General features: G+C 30.8%; 1 protein-coding gene across 8 annotated transcripts in view; it reads left to right on the top strand.

The window, feature by feature from the left end:
• The window catches only part of Vps13c (vacuolar protein sorting 13 homolog C), a 180,383-nt gene that overhangs the window by 126,788 nt on the left and 33,706 nt on the right, over positions 1–19,889 (top strand). For all 8 annotated transcript variants that reach the window (XM_078049526.1, XM_021727159.3, XM_005316641.4 and 5 more), the window contains 11 exons: positions 534–698; positions 2,184–2,312; positions 2,587–2,720; positions 6,514–6,640; positions 10,366–10,601; positions 15,520–15,661; positions 16,665–16,805; positions 17,662–17,743; positions 17,854–17,923; positions 18,532–18,643; positions 18,773–18,886. In XM_078049526.1, coding sequence (XP_077905652.1) covers positions 534–698; positions 2,184–2,312; positions 2,587–2,720; positions 6,514–6,640; positions 10,366–10,601; positions 15,520–15,661; positions 16,665–16,805; positions 17,662–17,743; positions 17,854–17,923; positions 18,532–18,643; positions 18,773–18,886 — 1,452 coding nt within the window. The remainder of the gene's footprint in view (positions 1–533; positions 699–2,183; positions 2,313–2,586; positions 2,721–6,513; positions 6,641–10,365; positions 10,602–15,519; positions 15,662–16,664; positions 16,806–17,661; positions 17,744–17,853; positions 17,924–18,531; positions 18,644–18,772; positions 18,887–19,889) is intronic.

Here is a 19,889-nt window from a genome sequence, read left to right on the forward strand (position 1 = left end):
TTGTCACAGATTAATACAGTGGGTTGAATCTACCCATGTGAGTAGTTTGGTAAATATTGATGGCATTGTAGAATCTTCATTCTGTACAGTCCCTGCCAAGCATAAATTTGAATAATTGGATACCAACTGAACTGTTTTATGACTACTTCAAAATTTTTATTTTATTTATTTTATGACAGATAATAAAGCCACAAAACTTGAGCCTCTCCACTAATTATAAATCAGTCTATGTTTGGAATATTTAAAGAGTCTAATAAATAACAGAGGACACTTTAAATCTGTCCTTGCAAGGTGTCATTAAATTCCTGATTGAAGTTCTTGAATTGGTTTCTGATAGAGTCATATTAGGGAACAAAAAATTTTCTTTTTAGTGAGAAGATACTCATTATCTTATGTTCATAGCATATGTTCATTACTTAATGTAAGAATTCTTATTTTAAAATATTTTAAGAATCAGTGTGTGAATAAGGAATATGTGTAGGTTTTAGAGATTGCATAAAATATTGGGAAATAAACTTGTTTCCTTCTTACAGGTTGGTGTTAGCATCAAAATGAGCAGTTTTAATCTTTCACGAATAGTTACTCTAACTCCCTTTTGTACCATTACAAACAAGTCATCATTAGAACTAGAAGTTGGTGAAATTGCATCTGATGGCTCAATACCAACTAATAAATGGAACTATATTGCTTCTTCAGAGGTAAGTCTTCCTTTACATATTCCTACAGTATAGAAATCAGTATTGACATGTAAATAAGGATTTTGTGTATCTCTTTGTCATATTCGCTCTGTCATATTTATGTGTTAAAATATGATGGCCAGCTTTAAAAGATTTTTATATTATATGTATGTGTTTTTAAAAAAAGAGGATAATTGTTGATATTTGCCCATATCTCAATCTAAATGATTAATTGTCCTTCTCTAATCCTTATATAAACCATTGCTATGTATTGTGAAAAGTACACAGAGATAATATACTCTATATAGTCTCAGTTGTCAAGATGATGTCTCTGTACTCAAACTATAATCTTATAGGCAAGGATTAAGCTGTATATCAATTAACAAATGGAGAGAAAGATAGTGTAAACAAAGTTATAAGTGGTTATAGAATTTCTGAGTAGGGAAGATGGAATTTTCTTGCAATTCAGCTCTCTCACTTTACAGAAAAGAAATCAGGTTAACACTTTTCCAGGATCAACAAGGTCATTGATAATTGAATTGATGGGCATTCGTGGTCTGTATCAAAAGGTTGAGCTTTGTGGAACAGTTGGGATTTGAACTGAACAACTAGCTGACCTTCAGGATAGCTGAAGTTCATTTTTAGTACTGCTCAAAAAATATTCTGAAATTATTTTTAAAAGTATTTAGCAAAAGACTCAAAAGGAAGGATTCTTATTTCAGTAAAAATGTATTTAGAGCTCTAAGATGCATGGTCTCTTCAAGACACTTCAAATGATCTCTGTGTATTAGCAATAACTATTTATTTTATTTTTTTGTCTTTGATGTAGATTTGACAACAGTAGTATTTTTTATTCAGAAGCAAAATTTACCCAGTATTCTATAACAGAAGGACATTTTCTATAATGTTAGGAATGAAAACCCCAGTGTTATAGATAGGGAAACTGGCTCAAAGAACTATATGACTTTTTGATTAAGTTCAAATAGCTAGGAAGGTGATATCAGGACTTTCAGTAAGTTAATGATGATCTCTGTCTTCTATTCTCTTTCTGGTTTATCTCAGATAAAATAGTATATGAAAGAATTCTTCATGCATTAATGAAGTAAAATGGGATATGCACAAAAGTAAATGTTATGAATATTATAATTTTTAATTATTCAAGATATTTGAGATATGCTTACTGAACATGCTTTTTGGTTTCTCATATTGTACATATGGATGGATAGCTGGCTATCATATTTTAACATATAAATATGATAGAGTTAATATGACATTATATATAGATGGATTAATTTATCTGTATTCTGGTAAATGTTAATAGTCATAAATAGAACATAATAGTCATTATGTTGTCAATGGTCTTAATATGAGATATAGAGGAAATGTTTTAAGGAACTTGGTGTTCATTTAATCAAGATCAGATTCAGAGGTAAAAACTTAATTAGCCAATATCTTATTTATATCACAGCATTATTTTAAGACTGATATTAATTTTTGTGTTTTCAGTGCCTTCCATTTTGGCCCGAAAATTTGTCAGGCAAACTTTGTGTGAGAGTGGTGGGCTGTGAAGGATCCTCCAAACCATTCTTTTATAACCAACAGGATAATGGCACTTTGTTGAGTTTAGAAGATCTTGTAAGTTTTTATATTTTAAAATAAAATGTCTTTTTAAAAATTTTTGCTTCACACATTTCACTGAACCATGCTATAAAAATTTAGTGTTAATTACTTGAAGATGCTGCTATATCAATATATAATGCCTTATGTATGTTTGTAAGAAATCAGAGCCAGTTTGCTTTTCAGTGAGAACTTAAGAAAAAGCCTTTGTATTTACATAACTGATTGAAATTAAATATGTAAGTGAGGTTAAACCAATACATGACATATGTACTTTTTTCCTCTGCAACAGAATGGAGGTATATTGGTGGATGTTAACACTGCTGAACATTCAACTGTCATAACCTTTTCTGATTACCATGAGGGATCTGCACCCGCCCTGATAATAAACCATACACCATGGGACATCCTCACATATAAACAGAGGTATGAAAGGGGGTTGATGGAAACTCTGGCTTTTATTGGGCCACAGTACCTTCTGAGATACATTTAGCTTTCACATACCAGATGGTCTCAGATTTTAGAAAGGTCGTATGGAGCATGTGTTGCTTCTAATTAATACCCTGGTCGTGTCTTGAGACAGACAGTATTCTATAATGAAACACATTAATATTTATGCATGAAAACTTGGGAATATTCACACCAGGTGGGATAAATTAAAACTATTAATTTTTTCACATCAATTCAAATTAGGTTCTACTGCCAACTTTTTTTTAATTTTTAAAATTTGTTTTAATTAGCTATACATGACAGTAGAATGCACTTTGATACATCATATATAATGGAGTATAATTTCTCATTCTTCTGGTTGTACATGTTGTAGCATCACACTGGTTGTATAGTTATATATGTATATAGGGTAATCAAGTCTGATTCATTCTATTCTTCCTACCCCATACACCCTCCCCTCCATTTACTCCTGTCTACCTAAAGTAACTTTATTCTTCTCACAACGACCCCCCTATTGCAAATTAGCATCCTCATATCAGAGAAAACATTCCACTTTGGTTTTTTTTAGGATTAGCTTATTTCACTTAGCATGATCTTCTCTAGCTCCATCCATTTATCAGCAAATGCCATAATTTCATTGTTCTTTAAGATTAATATTTCATTATATTATATATATAGTATATACATACACATATACACACATATCATATTATATATATATGTGTATATGTATTATACATATGATATATATACCAAAATTGTTTTTATTCATTCATCTATTAAAACATACCTAAATTGGTTCTATAATTTAGCTATTGTGAATTGAGCTGCTTATAAACATTGATATCGCTGCAACACTGTAATATGTTGATTTTAAGTCTTTTGGTTAAAAACCAAGGATTGGGATCGCTGGGTTAAATGGTGGTTCCATTCCAGGTTTTCTGAGGAATCTGCATACTGCTTTCCATAGTGATTGCAGCAATTTGCAGTCCCACCAGCAATGTATGAGTGTACCTTTTTCACTACATCCTTGCCAACATTTATTGTTGCCTGTGTTCTTGATGATTGCCATTCTGTCAGGAGTGAGTATGAAATCTTAGAGTAGTTTTGATTTGCATTTCTCTAATTGATAGAGATATTGAACATTTGTTCATATATTTGTTGATTGATTGTATTTTCTTCTGTGAAGTTTCTGTTCAGTTCCTTAGCCCATTTATTGATCAGATTATTTGTGGTTTTTGTGTGTGTTAAGTTTTTTGAGTTCTTTATATATCCTTAAGATAAATACTCTATCTCAGGTGCGTGTGGTAAAGATTTTCTCCCATTCTGTAGCCTCTCTCTTCACGTTATTGTTTCCTTTGCTATGAAGAACCTTTTTAGTTTGAATCCATCCCATTTATTGATTGAATCACTTCTTACACCTTAGGAGTCTTATTAAGTAAGTCAGATCCCAGGCTGACATGGTGAAGATTTGGGCCTACTTTTTCTTCTATTAGGTGCAGAGTCTCTGGTCTAGTGCTTGTGTCTTTGATCCATTTTGAGTTTTGTGTGGAGTGAGAGATAAGGGTTTAATTTCATTTTGTTACATGTGGATTTCCAGTTTTCCCAGTACCATTTAATGAACAGGTTTTTTTTTTTATCTCCATTGAGTGTTTTTGGTGCTTTTGTCTAGTATGAGATAACTATATTTATGTGGGTTTGTCTCTGTGTCTTCTATTCTGTACCTTTGGTCTACGTATCTGTTTTGGTGCTAATATGATGCTGTTTTTGTTACTATGGCTCTGTAGTATAGTTTAAGATCTGGTATTATGATGCCTCCTCCTTCACTCTTCTTGCTAAGGATTGCTTTGGCTATTTGGAGTTTTTAATTTTTCTGAATGAATTTCATGATTGCTTTTTTCTTTTTTTAAGAATTTAATCTTTATTTATTTGTTGTTGTTTGTTTGTTTGTTTGGTTATTTATTTTAATGTGATACTGAGGATCAAACCCAGGGCCTCAACCATCCTAGGCAAGCACTCTACCACTGAGCCATAACCCCAGCCCCTCATGATTGCCTTTTCTAGTTCTATGAAGAATGTTGTTGGGATTTTAATTGGAATTGCATTAAATCTGTAGAATGCTTTTGGTAGTATGACCATTTTTACAATATTAATTCTGCCTATCCAGGAGCTTGGGAGGTCTTTTCATCTTCTAAGGTATTCATCAATTTCTTTCTTTAGTGTTCTGTAATTTTCATTGTAGAAGAAGTCTTTTACCTCTTTTGTTAGATTGATTCCCAAGTACTCTATTTATTTATTTATTTAATTATTTAACTATGTATTTATTTATTTAGATGTATTGACGATTGAACTCAGGGGCTCTCGATCACTGATCCACATCCTCAGTCCTATTTTGTATTTTATTTAGAGACAGCGTCTCACTGAGTTGCTTAGTGCTTTGCTTTTGCTGAGGCTGGCTTTGAACTCTTGTTTCAGCTGCCCAAGCTGCTGGGATTACAGACACCTGGCTTCAAGCATTTTATTTATTTATTTTTTAAGCTATTGTGCATGGGGTAGTTTTCCTAATTTCTCTTTCTGCTGCCAACTTTTCTTGACAACAAACTTACAGAAAAGTTTTTGGGCTTTTAGAGCCTTTGAATTTCGGATTGCTGATAAAGAACTGTGCAACTCTTTTTTTTTAATTAACTTTTTTATTTATATATGACAGAGGAATGCATTACAATTCATGTTACACATATAGAGCACAAATTTTTCATATCTCTGGTTGTATACAAAGTATATTTACAAACTCTTTAAAGTATTACCTTCCATTTGCAATCTGGTAATGCTCAGTTAGTCTTGTCCTATAAATGAAATCTAGTTTTTTGGTTAGGGATAATAAAAGGTTAAATGGAGGTCAGTGAGTAGAGAGAGAGATTGAATTTATTATTATATCTGGAATTTTATTATTACTTTTATGTTGTCATTTTGATGATGTCTTTCTTTAATGCTATAACAAATAAATTTAAGCCTTTAAATTACATAGTAATACTTTTATAAATGCATTCATGCATATATATATATATATATAAATATATATATTTATATATATATACACATATGTATATATATGTAGTATGTAAATTCCTTAAAGATTTCTCTGTTCTTATTTCTCATAATCTGAATCCAGGAACAGATTTACAAGTACAGAAAGGATCAAAATCTGGTTGGATTACTTTTTATTTCACTTCTCTCTAAATGTTTTTGTATTATATGGACCAATAGTTTCTAAACTTATGGGTTGGCTGCAAGGCTACGTTTCCAGCAAGTCCCTAGGAAATGCTGCTGTTTCACATGGACCTTTCTTTTTTTTAATGCTGAGACCCATAATACATCTTAAGTATGCATTTGATTAACAAAAGTTTAAACTTCAGCACTGAGTGAAGTTCTTCTACTAAAGATATTTACTATCACAGTCATTTCTGTAGGTGAACACTTATGTACCAATTTATTTACCTTAATGGATTTCATTGGTATGTTTCTTCTTGGATGAATTCATAGTTCAATGAACCTTTAGAAAGAAAATTATACTACAGTATTCCATTTCCCCAAACTTCAAAAGTATTAGTCTATTGGACATTTTCAGGTATTTATTTTTAGGTAGAGTTGTTGTTTATTAACTGAAGCACTTTCATTGTACTTGTATGCAAATCCCCTTCTCAATAAACTACAGATCTGGGATTCTAAAGGCCAAGATATTCTAATTTTCCCTCTGTTGATTGTATTTTAGTGGATCACAGGAGGAAGTAGAATTGCTGCCAAAACAAGCTCGACTTTTTGCCTGGGCAGATCCAACTGGCACAAGAAAACTTACATGGAGATATGCAGCAAATCTTGGGGAACATGATCTGTTAAAGGTATCATTTGATGGGATCAGGTGCTATATGGTTTTCCTGATGATTGGGAAATAAACAAGCTAGTTTACCAGGTTGTCTTGGTCCTTACTGAACTAAAAGTGAATTGGAAATATTTTTAGAATAAGTTACTTTGTAACTTTTGATTGCAAACAGTTTATACTGAATATTTTATCGTAGATGAGTCAAAATAATTTAAATTTACAATTTAAAAAGTAGTTCTGTTCCTTCCTGTCCAAGTTAAGTAAAGCACCTTCTTAGCTTTTTTTAAAAGGAAAGAATTTTAAGATTGGTGAAAAACAACTTTATTTTAAACATGTCCGTACCACTGTTTACTGAGGTTTTTCAGCATGTTTTTCTAAATAAGGCTCTATTTTTTAAAAATCAGTGGAGTTTGATAGCATATAAATTATCTCATAAGAAATATTTGTTGAAGTAATATTGAGATAGCTAAATTAATCAAATATGTTTCTGATATAAGACTCTGGAAAGAACCTAAGAATTCATCTACCAGCCTCCTATTTGATGTTGGAATTGCTCTTACATTCGTGATACGTTATCCAGTTTCTGTAGAGATATATTCCATGACGAAAGGTTCATATAGTGTCATATTCCATTGTCCAATAATGCTAGTTGTTAAGAAGGCTTTCTTGATGTTTACTTTGAAGTTGTAATTGGGCAACAGTGACTGGATTATCTTTTCCTATATTCTCTCAGAGATGTCTATAAAAGATAAAGACTCAATCTTTGAAAAATAAGATTGCTAGTTCCTATGTTATGAGATTCTTGGAGTGATTTTCACTGAGACAGTTTGGTGGCACTCTGTTGGTTTGCATGTGCTTTACTTTCATAACAAATTCTCAGGTTTACATCGGAAGAACAAGACTTTAGTTGCCCCATCCTTTTTTCTTTCTGACTCATGCTCAGGAACTCTACCAGGAGTCCCTATGCTTATCTGGGATTGTTTTGTCTCTCCTGAAATTTGATACTGCTTAACAACCACAACTTTTAGGAACTAACATGCAGACACAGAGAGAAGGTGGCAGAAGCATTATGGAGAAGGCTATGAAGGTCTGTGTACAGAGGCAGGTCTAGGAAGAAGCCCAGGGACAGTGTCAGTTTCTAAACAGATTTCAGTTTCTATTTAATATTGTTTCTATTTTTTGTTAGTGAAGCAGGCAGTTGAAAAAGCAGATGGTACTACTCAGTAGATAGATTACTAGGTATTGAAAAGTGATCTAGAAACAAGGAAATGGACCGTTTCTTTGTCCACTAAGTTGATGTGAGAAGGGAGTTCTGCCCAGGTGTAAGTGGTCCTGAAAAGGGAGTCCAAAGAAAGTCCATTTATTGTTGACAAACTTAGATAAGGTATAAACATATCTTTCAAAAAAAAAGTAAATAAATAGATATTTTCTCAACTGAGTATGAATAAACAGAAAAAAATCAATAGGATTTATGGAAAAAAACTTTACAAGAAAAATGAATCATTATCATACATATTGAGAAGGTAAGTTAGACCTTAGAAAATTTGTTTACCAGAAGAAAAATTTCAAAATATATGCCATACCTTCTCAACTAAGTTATAAAGATATGACAACAGAAGTAAGAGGAACGCAAGGGGGAAATTTTTTAAAAATGACAACAAATTAAAATGAAAACAGAGTGGGAAACAATATATTGTGTGCATAGAATATGTATATCATTTAATCCTAAATTTTAATTAGAGAAATTATGGAGTAAAGATTGTCTTTTTAAAAAAATCATTTGAGTTAAGGGATTTTAAAACAATGAAGAAAACTTTGCTCTAAGAAAGAAATGTAAGAAAGTGTGTAGTAAGTGACAAATAACATTTTATTGAATGCCTATTATATCTTGATACTTTTCATGTATTATCATTAATTTTTATAGTAATAACTTAGGACTGCTAGTTGGGATTCAAAATCAGCTCTGTCTGGCTTCATAGTCCTAGACTTTTCCTTCTAGACCATGCTTCCCAGCAGTTATTTCAGTAAATGAAAATGCTTTAAATTCTTCTAGTCACAAAGATACTCAGATTAAGTTAAAAAAAAAAAAAAGGAAAAAAACAAAACAAAACAGTATGTAACACTGAAGCCAGTTGTGGTGGCCTGTGCCTGTGGCCTAGCTACATGGGAGGCTGATGCAGGGGGATCACTTGCCAGGAGTTCAAGGCCAGTGTGGGCAACACAGTAAGATGGTGTTTCTTTAAAAAGAATATTGTATCTAACTATGTTCTAATTATAAGAAATCTGTCTTAAGCTAACCAACAAGAAAATTTTAAGCATGAAAAGATAGTGAAGATTTATTAGGCAAACTGAAGTAAAAAAATATGGCAAATTGTTGCATTTTAGTTTTGATGAACTGTAATCCAAAGCACAACTATTGGATTGTCATAATATGACAGAAAATGAGGGGTCACCACAAGTATTCATGCCGTGAATAACATTGCATTAAAATGCTAGAAGTTAATTAAACACATTTTTGGAGTTTAAGATACCTTATTTATTTTTTTCATTTAATTTTTAACAGATAATGTAGATGGAAAACAGAACATTGGAATGATAATTTGAGATTGAAACTAAAATACATATCAAATTTCATAGTTTGCAAAGAGTTCATCTTATTAATAGGCATCTTTGAAAATTACATTAAAAAAATTGGACAAGTTAATTTTGCCATACAACATATTTTTAAAGTAATAATAAAATTTAAACAATAACAAAATGTGCTTTTTGTAAAATCATTTTTTTTCCCCAACAAAACACAAGGTGAAAAGGCACATAATAGGAACTTTTATTGCCTGTTGAAAGGAACTGTTAAGTTTATGTTTAGCATAAAAATTTTGAAAAGGATTTTATTAATAATATATAAATTTAGTCTCCTAAAACACTAACCAATCAAACTTCATAGTTTTAGGTGCTATATAAAACCTTTAGCCACGAAGGTTATTCTTAAACTTAGTTCAAACTGATTACCATAGTTAGACTATTTAGCAGTGTGATTTACATAAATATTTGCTATGTTATAAATTATTAAAACATAAAAATAGATCAAGCTAGTTTTGCATCAGGTTGCTTTTCTAATAAACATCTGAACTAGACTGTTCTCCAGCTTGAAGACAAGTAATTATCTTGTGGCATTGGTGCCAGCAAAGGATTCTCTTGCTTCTGCTCAGTGCCCTTTGAGCATTAAGTGGACAACACAAACTAAGATATAAAAATGCTAAGTACTCTTAATCTTTGTCATTGTTTGAAAAAATGGTACATTTTAACATAGATTATAGTTTTATTTATAAATTTGTTGGTTAAGAGTTTTCCATTTTATGAGCATGCTTTTTAAAGTTTTCTAAATGTAGAAATTTCTTTTGAATTTATATTAAAATCAGAGAAAAAATGTTACTGGAACTGAAGGTGCAGGTCATAATTGATTCAGACATGTTTCAATTAATTCCTTGTTGGTTAAAAACTTCATAGAACTGATGATTATTAAGTCCAGGGGACTTCATGAAGTTCAATATTGGACGCTGGGTTTGACAACAGTTTTCTAATCTTTCTCAGTTACTGTCATTTGACCTTAAATAGTAAAAAAAAATATTCATAACCCACTTGAATCTAATGTATGAAATATGATATGTCAAGAGCTTTGTAATGTTTTGAACAACTAATAAAATAAATATGTGTGGCCTTAATGAAAAGTCTTTCTTTTTTCAGGATGAATGTGGACAGTTTCCATATGATGCAAACATCCAGATACATTGGGTATCATTCCTAGATGGACGCCAGAGAGTTTTGCTTTTCACCGATGATGTTGCCTTGGTTTCCAAAGCACTGCAGGCAGAAGAAATGGAACAGGCTGATCATGAAATTACCTTGTCTCTCCACAGTCTTGGGCTCTCATTAGTGAACAATGAAAATAAGCAGGAAGTTTCATACATTGGAATAACCAGGTATACAAGAAGAAAGATAAAACATCAGAAATCTTTAAAAGGCACTGAGTTCATAATATTCAATTTGATAAGCGTAAACATACTCTTTCTGAATTTGTTATGCTGTACATTCATGCAGCAAAACTTACCAAATAATTAAACAGCTGGCTGAAAATCCCCAAAGATAGAAAGATGAGTAAGATATTGTTTTTACTGTCACAATACTCACTGTCATTTGGTGGGGAAGAAAGTAGTTTCTTCTTTCCTTATTGAGTGGTTTTTCTTAAATGAACTATAAAAACACTGAGAAATGCTACAAAGAATTATATATATTTGCAATGTAAACAGGTGGAACTAACTTATTCATTTTTGTCAGAGGTTCTAGAAAATGGCATGGGTCGGGAAAAGCCAACAGAAATAAATTAGAAAAAAGGTTCATAAAGGAAATTGGATTTGATATGGGTAATCTTTCATTTGAGAACTTTTAATACTTATGGAACAGTTATTTTTTCTGGTTCTGTTTATACCTACTTAAGAAAAACATTATATTATTATTATTATTATTATTATTATTATTATTATTTAATCACACTGAGTTTGATAAAAGACTCATTCTTTCCTGGGGATATTAAATGAAATAGTTACGATAGTTATGATACCAAATATAACCAGCATAGGTTGAGAATTTTACTTTCCTAACCCTAACCCTAAGTAGGAAGTAAAATTAGATAAGAACACAGATAATGCATGTAACATACTTTGCAAAACACCTATGAGAACTATACATGGTATCACATATGCCATTAAGGCCTTACATTTCAATATTACAGAGAATTTTTAAACTAAATATGAAAATATTTTTTTAGTCTTATATATTCAATTTTACCTTCTCTTTATTTCTTTGATATAACTTCTTTATACTTTAGTATTATAGACACTATGATATTTTGTTAGGTTGACCTTTTAAAGGACATTTGTAAAATTCATCTTAATAACTTGATTTTTAAAATCATCATACAAATTCAGTAACATCTAAGTTTCAAAGGAATACTAAGTTGTATAATTTTTAAAATAGGTTTTATTTGTTTGCAGTTTTAGAACTAGAGAAAAATAGTGTGTAAATATGGAGTTTCTCTGCATTGCACACTCCCAAGTTTTTTCTATTATTAAGGTCTTGCAAGAGTGTGGCACATTTGTTACAGCTAATATTGATATGTTTTTATTATCTAAAGTCCATAGTCTCCATTAGGGTTTGCTCTTTGAATTGTTTGTGACAAATGTATGGAAACATATTCTCCATTATAGTGTCATATAGTGCCTTAACCTCTCCTATTTTCAGCCTGTCAGTCTCTGGCTTTCTCCTTCCTGAACTTCTGGAAACTACTGACTTTAGCTATTCAAATTATACGTATGGAATCTCCTTTTTGTTTTAAATTGCAGTTCCCTGATGTTGACCATCCTTTCATAGGCTTATTTGACAACTGAATATATTTTTCCTCAGCTCTCTGGATCTTTTCTGCCCATTTTTAACCAGTTGTTTCCTATCTTTTTGTGGATTTTTAAGAATTCTTTGGTTATTTGTTATGCCAGACTTTGGTCAGATATCTATTTTTCAAATATTTTCTCCTAGTCTGTGGCTTCTTGTCATTTTCTTAATAGTATCTTTCAAAGAGCAAAAATTTAAAATTTTATGGAGTCCATTTATCATTTTTCTCTTTCATGGTTTGTGCTTTTGCTGTGTATAAAAAGTTATTGCTATACCCATGGTCACTTAGATTTTTCATCTTTTGTCCAGTAGGAGTTTTCTAATTTTACATTTTACAATTAATTCTTCATTCCAATTTAAGTTTTTTTTGAAAGATAAAGCTTTATGTTTAGATTCATTTTTTTTGCATATGGATGATCAGTTGTTAACATATTTGTTGGAAAGACTATTCTCTCTCCACAGTTACCTTTATTTCTTTAAAAAAAATAGTTGACTGTATTTGTTTGGGTCTATTTTTGGGCTTTTTATTCCCTTCCATTGATCTGTTCATCTATTTTTTTGGCCAATACCATGTCTTGAGTTCTTAAAGTAGGGTATCATTCTTCCAACTTTGTTCTCTCCTTTAGTATTTTATCTTTTAAGTCTCTTCGCCTTTCCATATAAATTTTAGAATCAGTTTGTTGATATCCACAAAATACTTTTTTGATTGGGATTGGACTGAATGTGTAGATTAATTTGGGAGAACTGACATCTTAACAATCTTGAGTTGTTATATCCATGTTTATTTCTCTGTTTACTTAGATCATCAACTTTGTTCACCAGCCTTTGTAGTTTTCCTCATATATAGATCATGTACATATTTTGTTTGTACCTAAGTATTTCAGTTCTTTGGTACTAGGGTAAATCATATTATTTTTAATTTGAAATTCCAGTTGTTTTTTTTTTTGGAAACATATCAAAGCATTTGACTTGAATAATATTAAACTTGTTTCTTGTCAACCTTGTTATAATTTCTTATTAATTACAGGAATGTTTTTGTTAGTTCTTTGAAATTTTCTGTGTTTACAGTGATGTCATCTGTGAACAAAGGTAGCATTATTTTCCCTTCAGATTATTTGCTCCTTCAGATTATTTGGACCTTTTATTTTATTTTATTGTCCAGCTACACTATCTAGGACTTCTGGTACAATGTTAAATAGGAGGGTGAGAATGAATGTCCTTGCCTTATTCCTGATCTTAATAATGCCCTTTATTAAGTTGAGGAAGTTCCCCCCCATTCCTAGTTTTCTCAGAGTTTTTATTATGTGTAGTTGTTGGATTTATATCAACAACTACAACAAATTTATATTTACTCAGTACCTTCACTGACTGCATGCCCTAAACACATTATATAATGAAGACATTGTTTACTTTCTGTCGACTAATATCAACAATGTAAATTAAAATTTACTAATTCATATTTTGCCATATTGCTAACGGTATTCTCTAATGCACATGTCAGCAAAGTATGGTCAGTAAGCCAAATTTAGTTCACTGCATATTTTTATATAGCCTTCAATGTAAAGGAGATTTTTTTAACCAAAAGAAAAATATTTTGTAATACATGAAAATTATATGAAGAGTTTTTTGCTCATAAATAAAATTTTACTGGAACATAGCCATGCTGCACAGTATACTACTGATCAGAGTGATTGACGTACACATTGCTTTTACTGCATATAAAGATGCTCAATGGGCATCCATCATGTAAAAATAAGAATAGTGGACTTTGAATGTCACTCTTCTACATTGTAGTGGAATATGGATTATCTTCTTAATCAAAAGCTTTTTTTAAATTATGATATTATAGCTGTGCTAAAGTAATACCAAATATATTGACATTTTCATACTAAGCACACATGACAGCATTTCCAAATCACAGGAAAACCAGGACCAGAAAAATTAGAAAATTTATGACAGAATATCTCATAGCAGCAGAATTTCTTCACAAAAATAAAACAACAGAAATGAGGCTATAATCAAAGTAAGTTTCTGAATGACTCATTTGTGTTGATCAATAGGGAGTTAATTGAATCATGTCTGATTGTGGCAGTTAAAGAAATGTGTCCACAGAAAATAAACTTGTCTAAGGCCATTAGCCTTTCCATGAGAACAATTGCATAAAGAATTGAGGACATTCAGAGCAACATCAATAGTCAGTTAAAAAGCAGGGCAAATGATACTGAGTGTTTTTCCATGGCTCCCGATGAGTCAACAGATGTTCCTAGTACTACTCAGTTGCTGTATATTTGAGAAGTCAGTGCTGAGTTTGAAGTGACTAAAGATTTATTCTTTATCAGTAGTTCACATAGAATATTTATATGCAAGAATGTTTTCAAACAGGTTGAAGAAATACTAATTCAGTACAACTTAGGTAGAATCTTCTGAGATAAAACTTATTATGGGGAAAAGATGTGTGGAGCAGAAAAGGACTTGGACAAAGGTTTCAAAATGTGAAGCACTTCAAGTGTATGTTTTGTATTACATATTTGTCAGCAGATTTTTATGGAAAATATTTGAAACTGCCATGTGTTGTCAAACTCGTAGTGTCCAATAGTGAACTTCATGAAGTGCCCTGGACTTAATCATCATCAGTCCCATGAAGTTTTTAACCAACAAGGAATTAATTGAATCATGTCTGATTCAATTTATGACCTGCACCTTCAGTTCCAGCAACATTTTTTTTCTGATTTTAATATAAATTCAAAAAAATTTTTACATTTCAGAATCAATTTTTGCAATTGAGAATCTTTAATCTTCCACTGGAAATGATTGACCTGTAAGGTATTAATAGGCTAAAAAAGCAAATATCAAGAGAAAGAAATAGGTAGAATTTTTAAATGCCTTTCAGGTAATATATTAAAGTAATTAAAAAATAAAATATTAATATCAGTATTCAGCAATATCTGTGTGAAAAGACATTGTAGATATTCATTACACATCAGCATTAACAGATGAATATTTGTAGTAGATTTTAATATTAAGAAACATTAATAGAATAATATTTTTATCTAATAGACCTCTGTTTTAAAAAATTATACTCAATTGTTATTTTATATTTTAAATTTCCTCAGAAAATTTCTGGAAGTTTTTTTTTCTTCATACTTAACTACATACATTATAATCTTGATTTTGTGTCAGCCCACAATACCTAAAAACATCATTGCCCTTTGAAGAAAAAGTTTGCCAATACTTGAATTGATTAATATCAGAGTGTGATTGAAAAATATTTTCTCCTGACTCTATTCCTTATGTATCTTTACACAGTTATAATTTGGTATTTAAAAAATCTCTTGTATGAATACAATTTCCATGGTTAACTAGTAGTCACATTAATCTGGAGTTGAATAGTAGTTCCACAAACTTAAATATATGTATTTCTAATTTAATTTTTTTGTGTGTGAATTATCTTAGTTCTGGTGTTGTTTGGGAGATGAAACCAAAGCAGAAATGGAAGCCTTTTAGTCAAAAGCAGATAATCTTACTGGAACAGTCATATCAGAAATATCAAGTATCACGAGACCGTGGCTGGATTAAGCTAGACAGTAATTTTGAGGTATGCCAAATGACTTTTGTTTTAAGCATTATATGTTTGTAGTTCATAGTTTTATAGTTTTTCTTTGTTTATTTTGTTGTTTGGAATAAAGAAAACTTTAAAGCTCACTGTGTGCAGAAATTAATTTACATATTAGTAAATAAACTCTTATTTAGTAGTAGGATTGCTAGTGTATTTTGAATTAAAATGTTATTAACTCATACTATTAAGCATGCTTTAAGTCTTTGTTTTTACAATTTGTTCTATTTACAAATCATTTTCATGGAACTTGTTTTTAGTAATACTGTGGGGAAATCATGATTGCTTATTGAAATTTTTTTCTCTTATATTTCAAATGATACCTGTATATTGTTAAATAAAGACTGCTTTATGTATTTCATTGATGAAAAATAATGAATCCTGCTCAATTAAATTGTTTTACTGAATGATTGTTGGATGTGGGTAGATATCCACAAATAAAGGTGTGCTCTCCAGGATACCTTACAAAGCTGAAATAAAATGTCATCTTTACTCCAAGAAGACTCCCAGAAGCTTGACAGCGGTTTTTAGCTCAATCTGGTTTAGTCATATACTTTGGCTTCTCTTTGTCTTTAATATCTGAAGATTGAGTTTGTTACATTCTCTGTGAATGCCCCAATTAGTATTGGCTGTGCTTCAGTGAAAAATAAACTATATCACTAGTGTCAAGGATAAATAAGCCATTAATTATTTGCTGTGTAACAAAGGTTGTTTAGAATTAGCTGGAATTTTCCTTTACTGTTAAATTTTTTATATAAATAATTTTTAAGTATTCTATAATTGAAAACTTATAGAATTCTTCTTTTTCTAGTAATTTGCTAGAAAAGTGGTGGCTTCTACTTCAGAAATCTTAATAGATCACCTTAATATAGTTATCTCTTTTGTTGAGATAAAAAAAAACCTTTTCTTTCTGCCTGATGAAGAAACAGATATTTAAAATAGGGTAACTCATCCGAGAAAAAAAAATGTGCTTTTTTCTCCCTAGGTTAATTTTGGTAAAGTTCCAATGGAAATGCGTCTCCCTATTCGGTGCCCTATTAAACGAGACTTTTTATCAGGAATTCAAGTTGAATTTAAGCAGTCTCCTCACCAGAGAAGTTTAAGGGCCAGGTTGTATTGGCTTCAGGTAAGATTGTCATCCTCAATTAAATGGATGTTCTAATCACTTTGGGAATCTTGGAAATGAAATTTCTTTTTTATATTGTTATAATCTATATTGAAATAGGCAATTTTTGGGTGCCTGAGAGTGTGGCTTAGTGGTGAAGTGCATGTTTAGCATGTGTGAGGTCCTCCGAACATAAATAAATAAATACATACATACATAATACAACCCATAAGTTGTATCTTTTCGTTTTTATATTCCATGGATTTAGCATCTCACCCACAGTCCAAGTCCAGAGACCATGTAACCATTGTGAGACTGAGTTGACCATTTAACCTGCCAAGAGTATTTTCTTAGACTGAAATTATGTGATTTTTAAATTTTTCTTGAAATTTTTTAAGGGATTCCAAATAAGATTTTGTTCACTCATTCTTCCTACCAAAGAGCAGGGCTTTATTGGAAGTTATTTTTGGGGACTTGCTTGCTTACTGTCTCAAAGCCTCCCTTCTGTACTTCCTTTTAACCATTAAGTATTATTTAGGACATTTTTATTCTTTTTCTTATTTCTGCCTATCCTATGTTTTCATGTTCAGTCTGTTCTTGTATTTTATTTAAACTATAGAACGTTGAAATCCTGTGTGATCCAGATACAGATATTTGCATTAATGATGTACAATTCTTAAGCTGTTATTTTATATAATGGCTTGTCCTTTCTGAAGTGTATAAAAAGTTTTACAGATTTAAAGTAAAAATTTTATTGGTACCATATGTATGTGCTGATAGTTAAGATTAAATTAATGTTTTTCATAACACATGTGAAACTGAAAGTTTATGTCTAAATAATTTTAAATTTTGCTCAGTTGATTTCCTTTTCTTTCAGGTTGATAATCAGTTACCAGGTACAATGTTCCCTGTTGTATTTCATCCTGTGGCCCCTCCAAAATCTATTGCTTTGGACTCAGGTAAAAAACAAAAGAAATACAGGTATACCTTATTCATAGAAGTTAGACCTTAGTTTGACCTAGTATTAAGCTTTGATAATTTCACCTTTATTCTTTTTTTTTTCTTTTAGAGCCCAAACCTTTCATTGATGTGAGTATCATCACACGATTTAATGAGTACAGCAAAGTCTTACAATTCAAGTAAGAAAGATTTCTGCTGTTTATCTAAAGGAATTTAAAACAATCTGTTTTGAAACTAAATATTACTCTTTTTGAAAATGACTTCTGTATAAAAATTATTTTCCAACTGAACCTATTAATGTACTTTAGGTTGAGTAATTTTTTATAAATATTTATATAATTGTACATATTTTAAAATGTAGAATTCCTTCAAACACCTTCTCCTCTTTGTAACTACAATTAGAATATAAAATAGTGAAAAAGAAATGAAGTATGTATTTGTCTTCTTTCAAGCACTTGCTATACACTTTAAAAACTGGGTGATTCATGCTGCATCTTCTAATTATAATTATGTTTACTGTGACATGATACATTTGAATGCTTGTGATTTCTGAGTGATGTTAATACCGTATATTACCTCAGTATTACTCAGTACCTCTGTACTACCTCAGTGAAGTTTTTAGTGTACTGAAAGTATCAATCTAAGTAGACTTCAATCTTATTAACATGGTTTTTAAGAGACAAAGAAATAAGATCTTACTATGGACTTTGATAAAATCATAGTTTCAACATTGAAAATCACCAGGATTGATTGAAACCCTTTTCCATCTTAATTTTTTTTCCCAAAGGTATTTTATGGTCCTTATTCAAGAAATGGCCTTAAAAGTTGATCAAGGATTTCTTGGAGCTATTATTGCACTGTTCACCCCAACAACTGATCCAGAAGCTGAAAGAAAACGGGTAATGATTTTTATTCTTTGGGAAAAATATAAAGTTAAAAAATTTAAATCAAATTATAGTAGATAAAAAGTTTCTAAGCAAATTATAGTATATAAAAAATTTTACATTTTTCTATTTAATTTCTTTCAGACAAAATTAATCCAACAAGATATCGATGCTTTAAACACAGAATTAATGGAGACATCAATGACTGATATGTCAATTCTTAGTTTCTTTGAACATTTCCATATATCTCCTGTTAAGGTTTGTTATAATAATTATCTTGAAAATTTAGTGAAATTGTTTTAGAACTTTTAAAGGGTCTGTGTTTAAATGTAGCTTCTTATTTGTTTCATCACATTATTTGCCAGGAACTTTGTTTGATTAATCATAATAATTAAGACAATTCTCTGTAACATATGTCAGTCGTAATTCTCACAGAAAAACTATCAGATCATGTTCTCTAGTCTTGAATTAATCACCTCTTTATTCAAGGAAGAAGCTAACAAAGGCACTTCTTAATTAAGCATAGCAGTACTCACCAAGGTTTAATGTTTTGGTTGCACTTTGTAACTACTAGCACTGTCTAAACAGTAAGCTATGAGTGCTCTGACCAGAATGTGAAAACGCTGAAGTCAGTAGTATACTGTTCATGGGGTGTTCTTCTCATTTCCAGAATTTGTTTGTAACTAAGGAAGTGGAAAATTGGATACCTTTCACTTGCCTGATTTTGTGCTTTATGAACCCATATCCTTTTCCCTTTTTGTTGTTTTTGCTTTTACAGGGGAAGACTACAGCTAGCAAATATACAAATGCTATCAACCATAATGCTCTGAGCTTGTGTAATGGGCCAGATTTACAATTAAGTAACTCTTTAAAATATTGATGATCCTTTACATTCTCAAAAACTGTTGATACCAGTTTCAGTTTCATTTCTAATCTATTCAGCTAAATGAATGGATTTATAAAATAGAATTATTTTAAATTTATATATTAGTTTGATGGTATCAGACATAGCAACAGTATCAAGTGTAAGATTTATATTGTTTTATATGATATATTATACACAATTTCTTACGAGTAAATGAAAATCAGTTATTTATGGGGTTAAACAATACCTTCAACAAAATTTTACTGAATGCCTGTTATAAAATTGCCATGGAGGTACAAAATAACTTCATGGAATTTATAATCTTGAGGAGTATTAAAGGTGATTTACTTACTCATGTTTTTAGGCACACTGGGAATTGTGCCATGAAGTCGAATA

Source organism: Ictidomys tridecemlineatus, chromosome 5 (assembly GCF_052094955.1).
Source record: "Ictidomys tridecemlineatus isolate mIctTri1 chromosome 5, mIctTri1.hap1, whole genome shotgun sequence".
Taxonomy (NCBI): domain Eukaryota; kingdom Metazoa; phylum Chordata; class Mammalia; order Rodentia; family Sciuridae; genus Ictidomys; species Ictidomys tridecemlineatus.